The 17357-nt window shown below is 35.0% G+C and overlaps 1 protein-coding gene across 1 annotated transcript in view; it reads left to right on the top strand.

Annotated features, from left to right (window-relative positions):
* The window catches only part of B4GALT6 (beta-1,4-galactosyltransferase 6), a 33444-nt gene that overhangs the window by 8327 nt on the left and 7760 nt on the right, over positions 1–17357 (top strand). Inside the window, exons 2-6 of the mRNA XM_086742283.1 lie at positions 7087–7203; positions 7539–7652; positions 13922–14046; positions 14576–14692; positions 16201–16388. Coding sequence (XP_086598409.1) covers positions 7087–7203; positions 7539–7652; positions 13922–14046; positions 14576–14692; positions 16201–16388 — 661 coding nt within the window. The remainder of the gene's footprint in view (positions 1–7086; positions 7204–7538; positions 7653–13921; positions 14047–14575; positions 14693–16200; positions 16389–17357) is intronic.

The following is a 17357-nucleotide window of genomic DNA, read 5'->3' as shown; positions in this document are numbered from 1 at the left end:
GTTGGTACTTTCAGTAGATTGAGGTGATCTGTATCTTCCTAATACATTTTTCCATACAAGGAGGTATACGTACAAAGACTCATATGCAGTCTTCCCATACTCATGAAATAAGTTTGGATTTATTGTTAAATTACAAATATTGCAAAATTGGTATTAAATATTCAACAACAAATCAAGTAAAAAAATACGTTTCAAGGCATACAAATTTTTACTTCTTTCTGATTATTGCATGTGCTTTAGAAACAACTTCTGATTAGCAACAAATGTATAACAATAAATAAAATCGTATGGAAGTTGAACACTTATTATAGGATTTATCTGTATGCTCTGTAGATTTCAGTTTGCGACTAGGAACCCATTGAGTTCCAATAGTCTTATATTACTTAGGATGTGGTCCTTCACTGCAAAATTGTTTAATGAATCTGTTTTACAGACTAAGATCCTTGTCCTGTAGCTCTGGAAAATATTCCTAGCTCCTAAAATTGTGACTGTAATGTTTTAGAAGCAATCTTCATCTGAGCTCTACTTACTGTATATTTAGATAAGTTTGTAGAATTTAATCTTTAATGCTTTTGTGTTAATTTGCAATGCATAAACTCTGCCGGTTGTGTATTTATAACTCTCATATTGCTGAGAATAATATCATATAACCTTGAGATGAGAATAGTTCCATGTAGGACTTGTTCTAGAAATGTCCCCATGAGATGTTTCCCCATTTACAATTACTAGTAGAGAACTTTCTGTAAACCTGTTTGAATTCATGTCAGTTTTTATGCAGTGTGTTGAATGTGCTTTTCAGAAGTGCTATGAAAACAGATGTTGACTGGCAGATAAGCAACTTTAGGGAAATTGATCATTTGGCAAGACCTGTTTTCTGTAAAGCTGTGTTTATTGCATTTTAATTTTGCAGCATCCCTGGATTCTCTATGAAGTATCTTCTACCTGAGCTTTTTAGTATTTTTTTTTTTCCCCTGGAAGATCAGTGAACGTTGCTACAGCTGCTCTGATAATCATCTTAGTTTTTAAGTGTGAGAAGTGTTAACTTTTTTTTGGTAATTGTTTTGAAAGTGTTCTTGATATAAGGCTTTTTTTCTTGTGTACTTTTGGTTTTGTTTTGTACGATAAAAGCCACATTTTCAAATGAAATTTGCAATCTCCAAGTCTGTCCATCTTTTCTTTTTTGGCATGTAAGAAATCATAGTTTGTAATCTCATTAATGCTTTTCTGACTGTCTTGTTAAAATAATGACGGATCAAACTTCCTACTGTTCTTCAGAATGTTAGTCCTTGATCCAGTTTTAAATTCAGTTGTTCTATTGTATACTTTACTACATTGATTGCTTCTAAGTGCATGGCACATTGTTTTGGCTTTGCTTTAGTGTATGTGTGCAGCATGATGAATCACTAAGTTGCTATATAAAGATGAGTTTTGTGCTTTTTCTGTGAAGCTATGAGATGATAAACTAATGAAGCACTTCTCACAAGTGCTTTAATTTCTGGTGTACTGCTGAAAGGAGCTTGATTCCCTAACGGAGAATGACCTGTAAATGGGACTTTTTTCTTTAAAAAATGTGTACGTAGTCCTCAACTAAGACCAAGGCCTGTACATGTGAAGCTGTTTTCATATCTGTCTGTAGAAGTCATGATCCACTTGTTCTTCCTGATCAGATGGCCTATAGCAGACACCCGCTGTAATGTCACCTTTAATCTTAACCCATAAGCTCCCAAATGGCTCCTCTTCCATCCCCAGGCAGAGCTCTATGCACTCCAGCTGCTCTCTCGCATAAAGGGCGACTCTCTCTCCTAGTCTTCCCTTCCTGTCTTCCCTAAACAGCCTATATCCCTCCATTGCAACATTCCAGTCATGGGATCCATCCCACCACATCTCTGGGATCTCAATGAGATTGTAGCTCTGGAACTGCACACAGATCTCTTAAGTCGCAGTGTTAATTCCCCCCATGCTGCATGCATTAGTATACGGGCACCCAAGAACGTTAAGGGTCATGTTCATGACAACGTAGGTAAAGTTTGTGAAAACCCATGCCAAGCTCAGGAAGATGACCAGTATTAAAGTACTAGTGACAGCTGAAAAGAGAGTGGCTGTGAAAGTCATCAAACTCCAGCCCTCAGTATTCTGCTCTCAGTCTTGTTCTCTCACCACCCTACCAGAAAAGATGTATTTCTCTGTTACGCTTCTGGCCATTGTAGATTATCTTGAATGCTTTGTTGCTGTCACTGCTTGTTGATGTGACATGTGAGCTGTGCTCTTTTTCACAGTTTGCTGACAAACCTGTGCCAGTAGTTGAGATTTATTTTTAGGACTAAATATCTTTTGATTTTTGCCTGACGCTTTTAGCTTCTGAAATAATTAATTGGCCACTCATGCTGCTACTACCTAGGCAGCTTTGAATTACAGTGGAATAAACGGGTCAGGTCTGTACTCCTTGTAAGTATGATTGTGCTGGAGACCCAGATAGCTGGGACAGAGAGTGCACAGAAACGAAGATGTTTCATTATGTTTACGTATTTGGGTAGAGCTGGATGGCGAGTTGACAAGCAGATCAGACAGGAAGAGGAGGTGCTGGATTGGGGTGGACTACAAGAATAGCTTGATGAAAACATGGCAAGGCTAGATCTTCATCTTAGCAAGAGCAGCTCTTGAATACTTAGGCCAAGGTGGCAGCAGACTTTACCTGTTTGGTTTTTTTTAATTTTGTCTTTTCATGATGCTTGCTTTTGAGATAAATGTCTTTTCTAGCTTTGTTTCTCACAAAGGTATGGTGTGTTTGTTCTAATTTTTCTCCTCGTCATCGGGAGAAGGAAGTTGTCCTTCAGCAAAGAGGGGATGCAGATGCTTTTGCAGAAAAACATTTTTATCAAGGTTTGTGCCTGCATTTTCTGGGCTATGGCAAATGTTCCCATAGGGGTTGAGAATTATTTTATGGACCTCTTGACTTCTTTCTGGACTTGTTTGAAGATCATCTTCTCAGTTCTGTACTGTATCAGATTCCTAAGACTGCAACAGTAACATGTTGGAGTAGATTTTTCTAATATTCCTTGGTGACTTCTGGAGCAAGTCGTTCATCTCTACCTTATCAGGAGCAATGCTGCAGAATATGCTCACTGGCTGCACAGTGTCTGTAACTTCTGTCACTGTGTGTGCAGTAAGTGACCTCTGTCTGTCTAACAGCTGAAGTGTTTGCAATCAATATGATTTTGTAGCAGCCAGAAAGAAATTCCCAAGGCTGATGAACATGTAAGTAGAGGAAAAAGCACTGATCTTTCTCATTAAGAAAGATGGTATCATTCTTAGGAAGTTTGGAGATAGGGACTTTTTGTGTTGATGGTGAAATAGGAACAAAAAGCAGCTACTTCAATGATTTATGGGCTATCAGAAAGAGGGCTAAGCATAGGTCTCCAGAGACACATGCTTTGGATTTGTGACCAAACCAGTGTTAATAAACACAGTGTTTTGGCTTTTGCTGAACGGTGCTTGCACAGCATCAAGACTCTTCTGTTTCCCACTCTGCCCCTCCCAGTGGGTAGACTGGGAGTGGGCAAGAGGTTTAGAGGGGACACAGCTGGAACAGCTGACCCATAGTGACCAAAGAGCTATTCCATACCAAATAAAGTCATGCTTACCAATAAAACTGGTGCGGTTTTTTCCCCCCTGGAGTTGCTTGGGGACTGGCAGGGCATCTGTCTCCTGGTGATGAGTTTGTTTGGTTTTTTTTTTTTGTGTGGGCTTTTGTTGTTGTTTGTTGATATTTCTTTTTTTTTTTTCCCCCATTGCTTTTGCCCTTTTGATTCTTTCCCCCATCCTACTGCAGGGGAATGAGCAAGCAACTGGGTGGGGGCTTACCTGCCAGGTGAATCAACCCACCACACCTGACACATGAATTAAGATTATGTTTCTGTAACCTCTTTCTATGTTAAAGAGAAGAATATAGCATATGGCCTTCCAGAGGTTATTTCTGAAATCAGTATTAACTAACTGATTTATGTTTAAAAGTTACTTTATTTTAATGTTGGAATAGGAAGATACTGAAGAAAAGGTCTGTACCGTAATGTGTGGGGAAAAGAAAAGGGAGGATACCAATGAAGAAAGTTGTTCTTAGTTATTTAGGAAAATTTTATCCTATTTGAAAGGCAAAAATGCACTTAGGTTTAGTTCCAGGGAAGCCTTGAACTTAGAAGTTGTTTGTTTGTAGGTAAAGAATTGTTCTTGGAGGAACAGATCAAATTGGTTTTATATTAATTCCCAAAGGAGAAGGTTTATTGGGTAGGGAATTTCATTTATGGACTCAAGAATCATAGAATCATAGAATGGTTAGAGTTGGAAGGGACCTTCAAAGGTCATCTAGTCCAACCCCCCTGCAAGGAGCGGGGACATCCCCGACTAGATCAGGTTGCTCAGAGCCTCATCCAACCTGGCCTTGAACGTTTCCAGGGATGGGGCATCCACCACCTCTCTGGCAACCTGTTCCAGTGTTCTAAAACCCTCATTGTAAAAAAATTTTTCCTAATATCCAATCTAATCAAAATCTACCTCCCTCTATTTTAAAACTATTACCCCTCATCCTGTCACAGCAGGCCCTACTGAACAGCCTCTTCCCATCTTTCTTGTAGGCTCCCTTGAGGTACTGGAAGGCTGCTATAAGGTCTCCGTGGAGCCTCCTCTTCTCCAGGCTGAACATCCCCAACTCTCTCAGCCTGTCCTCACAGGAGAATTGTACAGATTGCCTGAAATGTTTAATACAAACACCCTAAAAACCAGAATTTGAATGGAAGAAATCAATTAAAACTATGAATGTAAGAAAATAATTGGAACTCCAGGAGCCAAGTATTGCAGTGAATTCTGTGTTAAAATTTTGAGAAACTTTTGTGCAAGTTTTCTGTAAGGAAATCTGAATGTTATCTGTTGTTTTGAGTCAGGTTGTCTTGGATCTCAGTAAGAATCATTCATGTTGGATTTCCTGCCTCTGTCATCAGGCCGAGGTTGTAATTTGTTTTATTTTGTTTCTGTTTTAGTGGCTGGGAGTGTTGAGACAACTTTAGGATCCTAGCAGATTATTAACTTTTTCACACATGTAAACTCTTGTTAACCAGAACAGCTAGTCCTGCTGGCCAAGAATTTGAGAATTATGCTCACGACATTATGCACCTGACATGTTCAGAGCATGCCTCTTACGTGATAATATTTCTTATTTTATAAGGAGTTCTTTGAAAACCAAGAGACCCCTCTATTCAGTCTTTTAAAAACAAAATCAGTGTTGTAGGTTTTGCAAATAATTTTCCAATATTCTGTTGGTATTTGTATCTCTGTCGGTGTCGGTAGTATTGTTTGCTAAAGTGTTAGAATTAGTCACTGTATTTTTCTCTGGAAATGCTCCAGTCCTTTATAAACAGTTCTCTCTAGCTCTGGTCTCTTTGCATTGGGCTGTAAGAAGATATCAACTGATGTGGAGTTATTTGTGTCATGCCGTTGGTGCTGGGTCATCTGATGAATTGGAGTTCCTGAGATAGTTTTCTAACTTTCTTTAATCTCTTTAGGCCAGATTAATCTGTTGTTTTTCTGGTATGTTTAGTTCTTTCCTCCAAAGGCACAGAGCATTTTTTGGTTAGGGTGATTACTAGTTACAGAGAGCCAAATATCTGCCAGACAAATGGATGCTTAACAGAGATGAAGTGACAGATGATCCCTTTGATCCTCTTTGCTTCCTAGAGTAAAAACTATTCTGCAAACAGGGCTTGTGCTTCCTTTTACACATTTTTTTTTGATCTCTGTGAGTTCTGGATAGACAATTGCTTTCTCAGACATAAATGCAACTTCATTTTGAGCTTACTTACTCTCTTCTGTTTAGGACAAAGAATTGCCTTGAGATCAGATTTGGGGCTTTGAGTGCAAGGCTGAGACAGGAACGTTTCATGCTGTTGTTATTAGTGAGTCTCTTAATTACTCAGAACGTTGATTTACTCACCCTTGATGCCTGTAATTATAAAACATTGATATTTTGAGATTGGCACTGATTTGTAGCACAACAACATGAAACAGCTGTTGTGTGTCAGTTCTGTGTCCAGTTCTGGAGTACTGTGTCCACTTCTGGAGCACTGTGTCCAGTTCTGGAGCCCCCAACATAAGAAGGACATGGACTAGTTGGAGAGGGTCCAGAGGAGGGCCACGAAGATGATAAGAGGGCTGGAGCACCTCTCCTATGAGGACAGGCTGAGAGAACTGGAGCTGTTCAGCCTGGAGAAGAGAAAGCTCCACGGAGACCTGATAGCAGCCTTCCAGTACCTCAAGGGAGCCTACAAGAAAGATGGGGAGAGGCTGTTCAGTAGGGCCTGCTGTGATAGGATGAGGGGTAATAGTTTTAAAATAGAGGGAGGTAGATTTAGATTGGATATTAGGAAAAAAATTTTTACAATGCGAGTTGCCCAGAGAGGTGGTGGAAGCCCCATCCCTGGAAACGTTCAAGGCCAGGCTGGATGAGGCTCTGAGCAACCTGATCTAGTCGGGGATGTCCCTGCTCCTTGCAGGGGGGTTGGACTAGATGACCTTTGAAGGTCCCTTCCCACCCTACCCATTCTATGATTCTATGAACGAATAGCAGTACATTTTGACTGAAAGTCTTGTTAACTAATGAGTAAAAACAGGGACTATTCTATGGGACTAAGAGATTTTCTAGGTGCTTTTTGCCCTGTATTTCTATGATGTATATGCAAATGCATATATGGGGGTTGTAGCTACATATGACAACCTTTTTATTGTAATTTAAATTGTTTCTTGGCGCTGTCAGTTTCTTTTTGTAAGCCAAAGAGAAATGAAAGCATCATATAAAGTGTGTATTGATATTTTATAACTTTTCTGTTTTTATGTAGACCTGTGATTATGAATCCATTTTATTTTTTTTTGTTTTGTTGCTGTTAGGTTTCACTCTGTGTATCTTCAGCTTGGAGAATTAATGTTAACTAGCCATGGATTCAGACATAGTAACAAATATTGAACACACTATAAATGGATGTTAGAATGATTTGGAAATATCTTGTTTTAATTCAAATTCAAAATTGCTTTTTGTTTTATCAGCAAACACATATCTCTTTATGGTGCAAGCTCGTGGTATAATGTTGAGAGAAAATGTAAAAACAATAGGACACATGATCAGATTGTACACTAACAAAAATACTACACTGAATGGCACAGGTAAGAATATTTCTTATTTAATTTCATTTTTTAAAGAGCTTTATAAATAAAAAAGATCCCAAATCTTAATGAAATAGCTTGATTACAAAAACCTAGATCCAAGTCCTACGCTGTAACTGGAGGGAATTCCAAATAGTTAACTGTTTATCTGTTCATTTTAGTATGAAATGTATATTAGTTTAATTATTGTTTCTTTAGTGCAGTAAAATTATTTTTAAAAATCATACTGCTAGGGATTTGTTACTTACAATGTTAATGCTCTTACCTGCATGATGTTATGTTACAAATTCAGGGGATAACATAGATTTTTACAAAAATAACTTCCTCTTTTTAAGATTATCCTGAAGGAAGCAATTCTAGTGACTGTGTTGCTCAAACAACAATGTATCTTCCAGAGAACTTCACCTACTCTCCTTACCAGGCTTGTCCAGAGAAGCTGCCTTACATGAGTAAGTTTTAAACTGACTGTAATGTTTATCTATTAAATTGGATCATGCTTAAAGTAAAATACAATTATTTTAATCTAAAATATAATTGTAAGGAGTCCAAATATATAGCAGAAAATAATGAATAAAATACATCTGAGAATGGACAATAATGCTTAGCAGAATTTTTCCTGTAACTATTGTGTTACTAAAATTTTTGGCCTCTTTACTAATTGACTAATGTGTTTTAAATTTTATTTACGAATCATTTTACTGTCTATAAATGAATTACTAATTTTTTTTTAATTAATATGTAGGAATACTCTAACTTTATAAAAAGTACCCATACAGAATTGTGTATTTTGAAGAATAGTTAAAAATTTCCTTTTTGAGAATAATATTCCTAATAGAAAGATTCATGAGTCAGAAACTAATTCTCAGATCTTCATCACCTAATCACAGTTACCTCAACATACAGGAAACTGAACAAGATGGTGTATTTAAGTGAGAACTGAAGTATGTAAGAAAATGCTAAAGCCCTGTCATAATGAGAAGGTAACAAAGGAAAAGTTATTGTCCTCAGGAAATTTTAAAATTAAGGTTTCAAACCCAGATGTTTAAGATCCCAAGCTATTAAATAGAATTTGATGAGGTTACCCTAACTTTATTAATCTTTAAGCCTAGAATCTAAACTTCTAATTATTTTGTTTGAAAGTGTTTAGTTGGAGAGGAGCATCATGCAGAAACAAGAAGCTGAGTGGAGTACTTTGACACCATTGCTGTTTTCATTTGTTGAGTTTTTAGAAAACCTGTAATATCACAGCTGTCCTAAGTAGCAGTATCCTAGTGTACGTAGAAGATCTTATAAGCAGGTATTGTGCAATTAAAGCAGTTACACAAACTGAGATTGGAAGAGTTCCTTGATGTAATTCAGTGTCCTTAACCTGATTTAGTAATGTGGCTGAAAGGCTATTGCTGTGACTTCATCTTCTTTCTGTAGACAAAATGCAGCTTTGTATGGGAATATTCTTAAAAATTCTTGTTAAGAGCTGTAAATTTTCACGTGAATTCTCCTTTCCTGCAAACTTGCTACTGTTCAGATACAGACAAAATTCTGGGCATTGTTTACTCTCCTCTGGCTTGCAGAGAAAGCAATCCTTGAAGACCAAGAAGTATTAGGTAGGAGACCAGTTTTGAACATGAAAAGGAAGAGGCAGATCACTCCTGGTGGTGACTGCTTTACCTTGACCTTCACCACTGATTGTTCGCTATTAGAGATTAGTTTTTATATTTAACCTTTATGAAATTGTAGTCCCTTGGCTAAAACAGAATTCCTTCTTAGAAACCACTATTGAGTTTCCAGCTTTTTTCATCTGTGTTAGGAATTGCTACATTATCAGAGCTGCTGTAGGGAGCAAGGGATGATTAAGTATAAGTGTGCTTTTGTGCTCTGCATTTGGAAGAAATCATAACTTGAATCAGTAATCCATGGAATTACTTTGGTTATAGTTAAATGTTTTGTAGACAGACAATGTTTTTGACTGAAGAACTAATTAGTAGCATTAGTGTGGATCTCAAAACAAATTAATTAAATTGAAATGTCTCATTTGGTGTCAGAATATACCAACTAGAGAAGAAGAATCAACAACTTTCTATAAATAAGTGTAAACTTATTACTAGAAGTGACTGTTAGTATGTCAGTGTCTGTTATGCCAACGTGTTTATTTTACTTGCTATATTTGAAATTGAACAAGTAAACTACTGATTTTTGTGAGAAAATTTGAAATCATTTCTGAAGATATTTGTGACATCTTCCAGAATTCTAACATCTTGTCTTTTAGGGTAACACCTGATTTAAGCTGTGGGCTGTCGTTCAGCATGAGCAAGTAATGAAGTATTTAATATTGCAGTTCAGATCTATATCATACCATGCAATGTTGCTGACAGCCAGACTGAATTGCAGATCACTTTTTCTTCAAAGAAAAATAATGATTTTATAAGGCTAATCTATGTCCCATTATAACTTCTTTTTTAAGGTCAACAGAGAAGTTTATCCAGTAAAGAGTACAGTAACAGTGCTTGTTATCTGTGTTTCTTTTCAATGCCTCCAAATTCTAAACTTTATCTCTTACACTGTAAAGATGCAGACATATAGCCAAAAGTATGTATCAGTTGCTATTCCTTATGAAATTAAATCATTTTGAAAACTGTCTTCAGCCAAGTAGCAATTAACCATAGTGTGATTATATACTTATTTCAATCTCCTTCCCTCCAGAAATAGGGTTTGACTTTCAAAATCATGTGGATGTTATTTTCTGTAATATTGCACATGTAAACAAATAAAAAGGAGTTATCCCAACAGTAAATATTTTAACTACTTTGGGAAACAAATAAAATTTTTTTAAAATGTCGACTCTGGATAACCAGAGAAACAAGAATCATGATTATGCTGATTGAAAAATGCATATAAATGAGTATTTTTAATGAAACTTTCAAGGGATGTGGCAGTTGAATTCTACCAGATTAGTTAGTTCAAAACTGTATTGGCTTCTGCTACTTGTTCTACTTGTGTATTAGTTTGCTGTCCAGGAGTTTGAGGGATAAGGCAGGTTAGAAAGACTCAGGTACCTTAGTAGGTCAGCCTACTTATAGCCTGATATCTTAAATCATTGATGCAGATTTGTTTCCACTGACAGGTATTTAGAATTGCCAGAGTAGGGATGCATTCTACTCTGCCATCCTTGCTATCAACATCATTGACTGTATGTAATTCTACCAGAATATAGATCTCCTGGTGGCTGCTCTCTTTTCCATCTTTTTTTTTTTATTAGTAATCTCTTTGTACTTATTCTGTCCTGCTGAGTATAATGGAGAAATTGTAATTTTCATGGAAAATAATTCACGGGATAAGTTACTGTTCAGCAAAGAGATGCATATCTCACCCTTTGGTTTTCATGTATACCTTTTTAATAACCATCTGTGTATTTAACTATAATCTAAATAAAACTTCTCGGAAGATTATTTAATGTAGTGAAATTTAGGTGGTCCTGAGATAGCCAGGGAAAGAAAGCTTCTTGGATCATTTATATTTTGACCTGCTTAATAGTGTAAGGCTATTAACAGAAGTCAATTACTCTTCTTTATATCAACTTGCCCGATTTGTATCGTGGATGGAGTATCGTAAAATCATGTTTTGTCCCAAGTACATATGCTCTTAGAGTAGGACCAACTAGTGCCTTTTGTGTGCGTGACTCAGTCATTTAGTTTATAACTCACTGGTTGAGCACTGCTGTGCTAATTCATAAGCAAGACACCTCTACTTCAAGATAGAAGTAGTACAGAATAATATTTAATTAGCATAATTTTAATGCTGATGTGAGAGGTAAATGGAAAGTAGATTTTTTTTTTCAGTTATATGACATAAAACCGTCATGTTAAGAATTTTTAAGCAGTCTGCCCAAGTCACTTTGTGATTTGTCTAGCAACTGGCTCTTAAGCTGTAAGAAATATCCAGGTCTTCTAGTTTGATCCCCTCAGTACACTGGGGTTGAATATACCTAAACTATTTTAAATAGATATTGGAAAAATCTATTTTTTATTTTAAAAAAATATAAAATAATAAGTGGAAGAAGTTCTATTTTCTCCAGAAGTAGTATATTGTAGTATTCCATCAACTGAATAGTTAAGCTTTTCTTAATACTCAACCTATATTTACTTATTTCTTCCTGCCCCCTGCAAGTTATTCAGATTTCTCCTTGCCTTTCTTGATGCTTGGAAAAAAGTTGGGTACCATCTATGTACCAAATTATTCTGTCTTGCAAAAGACTTATGTTTTTGTCAGTCTCCTCCTTTGTAAATAAACCAGTACTTTCAGCCTTCCCAGACTACATAGTTTCTAAAGTTCTTTTCATTCTTGATTTTTGTGCTTTTGAAGCATCATAGCTAGCTAAAAGCCTGGTTACAAAACAAACTAGTGATTACCTTTTCTGTCTTTCATGTACCAGTGGTTAATGTATTCCAGAGTGAGATTTGTGATTTTTTTTGGTGCAATTGCATTACAGTTTATTGTCTTATATTAATAGGCTATCCATCTTAAACCGTCCAAATATCTTTTTGCATGCTGCAGCATAGCCAGATATTGATAATTTTGTGTGTGTATGCTTTGTTTCTCCTTCAGTAACAATCCATACTTTTTAAAAACTAATTTCACTCTATTGATTTTAGTATTTATCTGATTTGTTGAAATAATTACTTTCTGATTATGTTCTTCAAAATACTTTTTGCTTCCTCAGCCTTCTTTTTTTGCAGATTGTGTAAATATGTTTTATTGCGGCATGCTGGACAGTAATGGAAGTAGTGAACACTAATTTCAGATATTTACTGAGATGCCTTCTCCTTCCCCCCACCAATGGCAGGGAAATACTGCTGATTTCTATTTGCTCATCTCCTATGTACTTTTGGTACTACAAATATTTCAGGGTTTACTATAGCTACTTTTTAAACAGTCTGGAGAGAATTTCATCATGTCCTATCAAGTCAAAAGCACCTGCCTTATATAAATACTGTTTTACTATTCTTCTTTTTAAAATTTTTTTTTAAATTGAAACTGTAAGCGTCTGATCACATCTAAACTTTTCTCAGAAGACTAAGGCATCTAGGTCCTTTGTGTCATGTGTTGTTTGTTTTCTTTTCTTGTGTAGGAATTGACCTTTATTTATCTTTATTTTCCTATTAGATTCTACAAATAAACTGAAAGGTTCTTGTTGCCTCTCTCTCTCTCTTTGTAGCTGAAATGGATTTAGTGTTTTATTTATTTTTTTTTAATTAAGTTTCCAGATGTTTATATACTGGTCCTTTGATTGCCCTTGTTTCTGCTTTTTGTAAGATTTCTGTCTCAGTTTATTACTTATTGAAGAGTATCAGATACAACCATAATGATCATCTAAGCATCTTTCTTCTTTTTTTTTCCTTATTCTATTCCTGATCCTTTTTTTTAATAATTTTTTTCTTTTTTTTTTTTTTAAAGTTACCTTCTACATTTACAAGTAGTTCTAGATTTAATCATATCCAAAACTAAAATAGCACTTGCAGTATCTTCTGCCTTCGTCTGAAATCAATAGTTATTCCTGGTATGCTCCAAAAATTTCTATCTTTCCAAAAGGTTTAGATAGCTAGTCAGTTCAATTCAGTGTTAAAAATCAAATTTTTGGACACAAATAGGATCTTTTGGGTATGGACACAGGGGAGAAAATGAGAGTGCTTTCTTTCATTGACTTTAAAATTCCAGCCCTCACCAAAAGACTTAAATTTTTTAGAAAAAAAAAAAAAAGTAGAATGTCTTACGGTGTTTGTCAGGTGGTTATTGCAAGATTTTTGTTTGATCTAGTATAGTAGTTGCTAGAGTTACACTGTTACAGTATTCTTATTGTATTCTTAGTTACTGTTACACCATTCTTCTCTCCATATTTTCTTAATGCCTTCTGCTTCTGCTTTTGACAGTAGAGTATTTGCTATGAATCATTATTTCCAGTTATGAAATTGATACATATGCATAAGCTAATGACAGACAACTTTTAGCAATCAACTAAATGTAAATATTTTCTCATAATGAATACTAACCTGATTTTTTTACTGCCATATTGTGGTCTTTATTCAGTATCTTACTGAATTCCACTCTAATCAATAGCAATTTGCAAATGCTTTTCCCATTGAACTGATTAGTTCTATCAGTGGTAAATCTCAGATCTAGCCGATTGCTATAAGTTGCTTTGATGAAGACAGTGGTGAATTAATGGATGAAGGCTGTACATGAAATGTGTGTAATTATCTAGAATTTAAACTGAGGAATTTTGTTGAATGTAGTGACAATGCATTTTCCTTTTTTTTTTTTTTTTTTTTAATTTTTTTTGGCGAAAGTGCAGGTAGGAAGACATCCAGAATTTGATTATCAGTTCAGTAGTGCAGATGATGTGGAATTGTTAACAATGGTACTTGAAATGAAAGATTACTCTAATTTTCTGGAATATATACAGAACTCAAATTACTTTGCTTGTTCTTTGTCCTCTGAAATGAGTATTTTGCTTATAGGATTTATTGAACCAAGGCTTAAATAGGGAAATACAGAAATTCATTCAATAAAATTGAGTATTAGGAGGATAGTATAAATTACTTCTTTTTTATCTTTAGGTAGTGTAAGTACAAATTTCTGATGCTATTTCTCTATGATATATCTTGCAGCGTTCGATCTGTTGTCTTAATTGAAATGAATAAATACATTTTTTTCCTCTGTTTAGGAGGCCTTATTGATGTCAATATGAGTGAAATTAGTTTTGATGAAATTCAGCAATTGTTTTCAAAAGATTTAGACATTAAACCAGGAGGACACTGGAAACCAAAAGACTGTAAGCCACGATGGAAGGTGAGATGCTGCTTTTCTGGGTTTCTTTGTTTTTTTGTTTTGTTTTGTTTTGTTTTTTTTTCCTCAAGCACTCAGTCTTTTACTGCTATATGTTTTATATAATATGTAGTATGTTATAGTACATGTATTGTGCTATCTGTGCTCAAGAAAAAACTAAAACTTGAAGAAAAACTTGAAATGGATTGTCAAGAACCTCTAAAGGTTCATTAGCTATTGTTACTAAATATTTTATCATATATCTGCAAAATTGTTCTATGTGTCTGTTGCTTAAAGTATAACTAGAAGTAAGTAAACATAAAAGGAAGATCTTATTTATATTTTACTCAAAATTTTTTTCTTTTTAAAAATTTTTGAGCAAAATTGCAACACAGTGTCCTACTAGGAACGAGTGTGAAAAACATTGGGAGAATTTAAAGGTAAAATTTGAAAAGCTTGTGTAAGCCATGGAAGACTTGATCTTTATTGAAATGTTAAAGTTTAAAAATGCTAATATGATAGCTTAATATATATGTTTATGATTTTTTTGAAGGTGGCAATTCTTATTCCTTTTCGGAATCGCCATGAGCATCTTCCAATTTTTTTCCGTCATCTAATACCTATGTTGCAGAAGCAGCGTCTGGAATTTGCCTTCTATGTCATTGAACAGGTAACAGCATTTACTTGAAAATATTTACTCTTCAAGATTTCTTACTGAAAGGGATTTGATAGTCTTATCAGATTTGGATAAATACAGAATTTTAAAAATATTACTCCACTGTTCTAATCCTTTGAATGAAAAAGGATAGTTCAGCTCCATTCTCCAGTTTAATCAGTGGCCAGATACATGTTGCTTTTCTTCAAATATGGGCTGATATTTTATAGGTGATAACAAGGCCTCTTTGAATTTATTGTCTTTGTAAGTTTTCAAGGAAAAAAAATAAATTGTGTAAGAATTGGAAATGTAATTTACAGAAAGCCATTTCACAGCACATACTCACTGAAATCCAATTGAAGTCAATGGTATTAAAGTGTATACTGTCCAGTTAATATATGTGAAATATAATGGAGACATTAATGATATGAAATTACCAACTGGTACCTTGGCTAGGGATGTCTTTTGAAACAGACAGCAGTAGATATAGAGGAAGATTTTTTTACGATGAAGGTGATGAAGCACTGGAACAGGTTGCTGAGAGAGGTGGTGGATACTCCATCCCCGGATACATTCAAGGTCAGGCTGGACAGGGCTCTGACCAACCTGATCTAGTTGAATGTGTCCCTGCTTACTGCAGAGGAGTTGGGCTAGATAACCTTTAAGAGTCCCTTCCAACCCAAACCATTCTATAATTCTATTAAAAAACCATTTTTTTAAAAAAGTAGTTTCTGCAAGCTGCAATCAAAGAATAAAGTAGTTCAGATAGGTAGCTTAAGGTATTTGCACCATTGTTGGCTGTAGTACCTAGCAAGAACCCTAAAGAAATTACAGAACTTATTTTCCATGGTTTATGCAGTGCAATATTTTCAAGTGATAAAGTGAAAAATTTGCAGAAAACAAAAAGATCCTCTAAATAGTAATTTCAAAAGCATGTGGGATGCATTTGCTATATCAAAAGGTCTTATGCTGTCTTGTTTGTTCAAAACGGACATGAGTTTTAAATTGTACTGGAAATAGAATTATTTGAATCTGTCTTTATTAAAGTTTCTAAGAAACTAGAAATAAGTTCTAATATAAAGTTAATTATAAATATGTAACCAAGTTGTAGGCATTTTCACAGGACTGGAAATTTTTTGGTAGTTCACTGTTTTAACAAGAAACAAAACTTAATGTTTCTGTCTTAGTTTGTATCAGTATTTTTTTAACTTGTAGTGTCAGAATGTATTAATCCGAACCACCCATATTTTAATACGTCAGAGTTACTAGTGCTATAAGTTGCTAGTGCTTAAAGTTTTTAGTGCTTTAAGTTACTAGTGCTATAAGTTTTGTGTAAGAAGGGAGAACATCTAGACTTTTTAAATCACAAAATACAGTTGATGTATTTGGTGCTAACCAGAGCCATTGCATCTTTGTCCATGCTATTTTTTTTTTTATGTAGTAGAAAATTTATTTCTCATCGTATTAAATTTTGTCTCTTTATTCTTGATTCTTACAATGTCTGCTTTGTTTTCTGTTTGAAGACAGGTACACAACCTTTTAATCGTGCAATGCTCTTTAATATTGGTTTCAAAGAGGCTATGAAGGATGCTACCTGGGACTGCATAATATTTCATGATGTGGATCACTTACCTGAAAATGACCGAAATTATTATGGATGTGGAGAAATGCCACGCCATTTTGCAGCAAAGCTTGACAAATACATGTACATGTAAGTAATTAGTTTTATTCATGTTGTTTGATAAAGACAAAGAAACATTCTTAAAGTATGGAAAAAATTGCCTTGCATATTAGAAGTCTTCTAGCTACACAAGTCTTTGTGATGGCTGTTAACAAAGATAAGCAGATAATCTGCAGCAAAACACTGCAGGAAAAATGTCTTCCTTAATTTTCTCATAAATTTACAATTTATTTCTGCTTTGTACTACTTTTTAAACAGAAGATTTTCTTACTGTTAGACCATTTGGTATGATGTATTCAGTCTCTATTGAAATTTGTTGAAAGTAGTGAGTCCTGCAGTTTTGATAACCTCCTTTCCTTCTGCCATTTTAATGATGGTTCACTTGCTTTTTAACACTCTGCTATCTCGTGACACTCTTCTAATGACCTTATATAAAGCTCCAGCTTATTGCTTGCTACATGTATGTATCTGCCATCCTGAAATTTTTTTTGTGAAGTTTATCAGCTTGACAACCCAGTCAACCTGACAGATCAAAAACAATGCATTGAAAACATGACTGTGTGTTCGGACTTGAGGTTGTCAAACAATTAGCAGTCAAACTTCTGAAGATTTTAAAAATATATAAATAAACACATATAAATATGTAAGAGGTTTCATCTGTCATTGTATGCATTTATAAAACATCTAAATACAAATATTTACAAAATGTGTTTATGAAATAGTTATCTATATAAATACATATTTATAAAATATAAAAATAAATATATATTTCTGTATATATACAAAAAGTGCATGTTCACCACACACATAAACACATGTGAATAAAAACCTCAAACAGTTCCATAAATTGTCATACTCTACTCTGCCCTGGTGAGACCCCACCTGGAATACAGTGTCCAGTTCTGGAGCCCCCAACACAAGAAGGACACGGACCAGTTGGAGAAGGTCCAGAGGAGGGCCACGAAGATGATAAAAGGGCTGGAGCACCTTTCCTATGAG

The sequence above is a fragment of the Chlamydotis macqueenii genome, chromosome 2, assembly GCF_036417535.1.
Source record: "Chlamydotis macqueenii isolate bChlMac1 chromosome 2, bChlMac1.mat, whole genome shotgun sequence".
Classification (NCBI taxonomy): domain Eukaryota; kingdom Metazoa; phylum Chordata; class Aves; order Otidiformes; family Otididae; genus Chlamydotis; species Chlamydotis macqueenii.
This window is presented reverse-complemented; position numbering and strand designations above follow the sequence as displayed.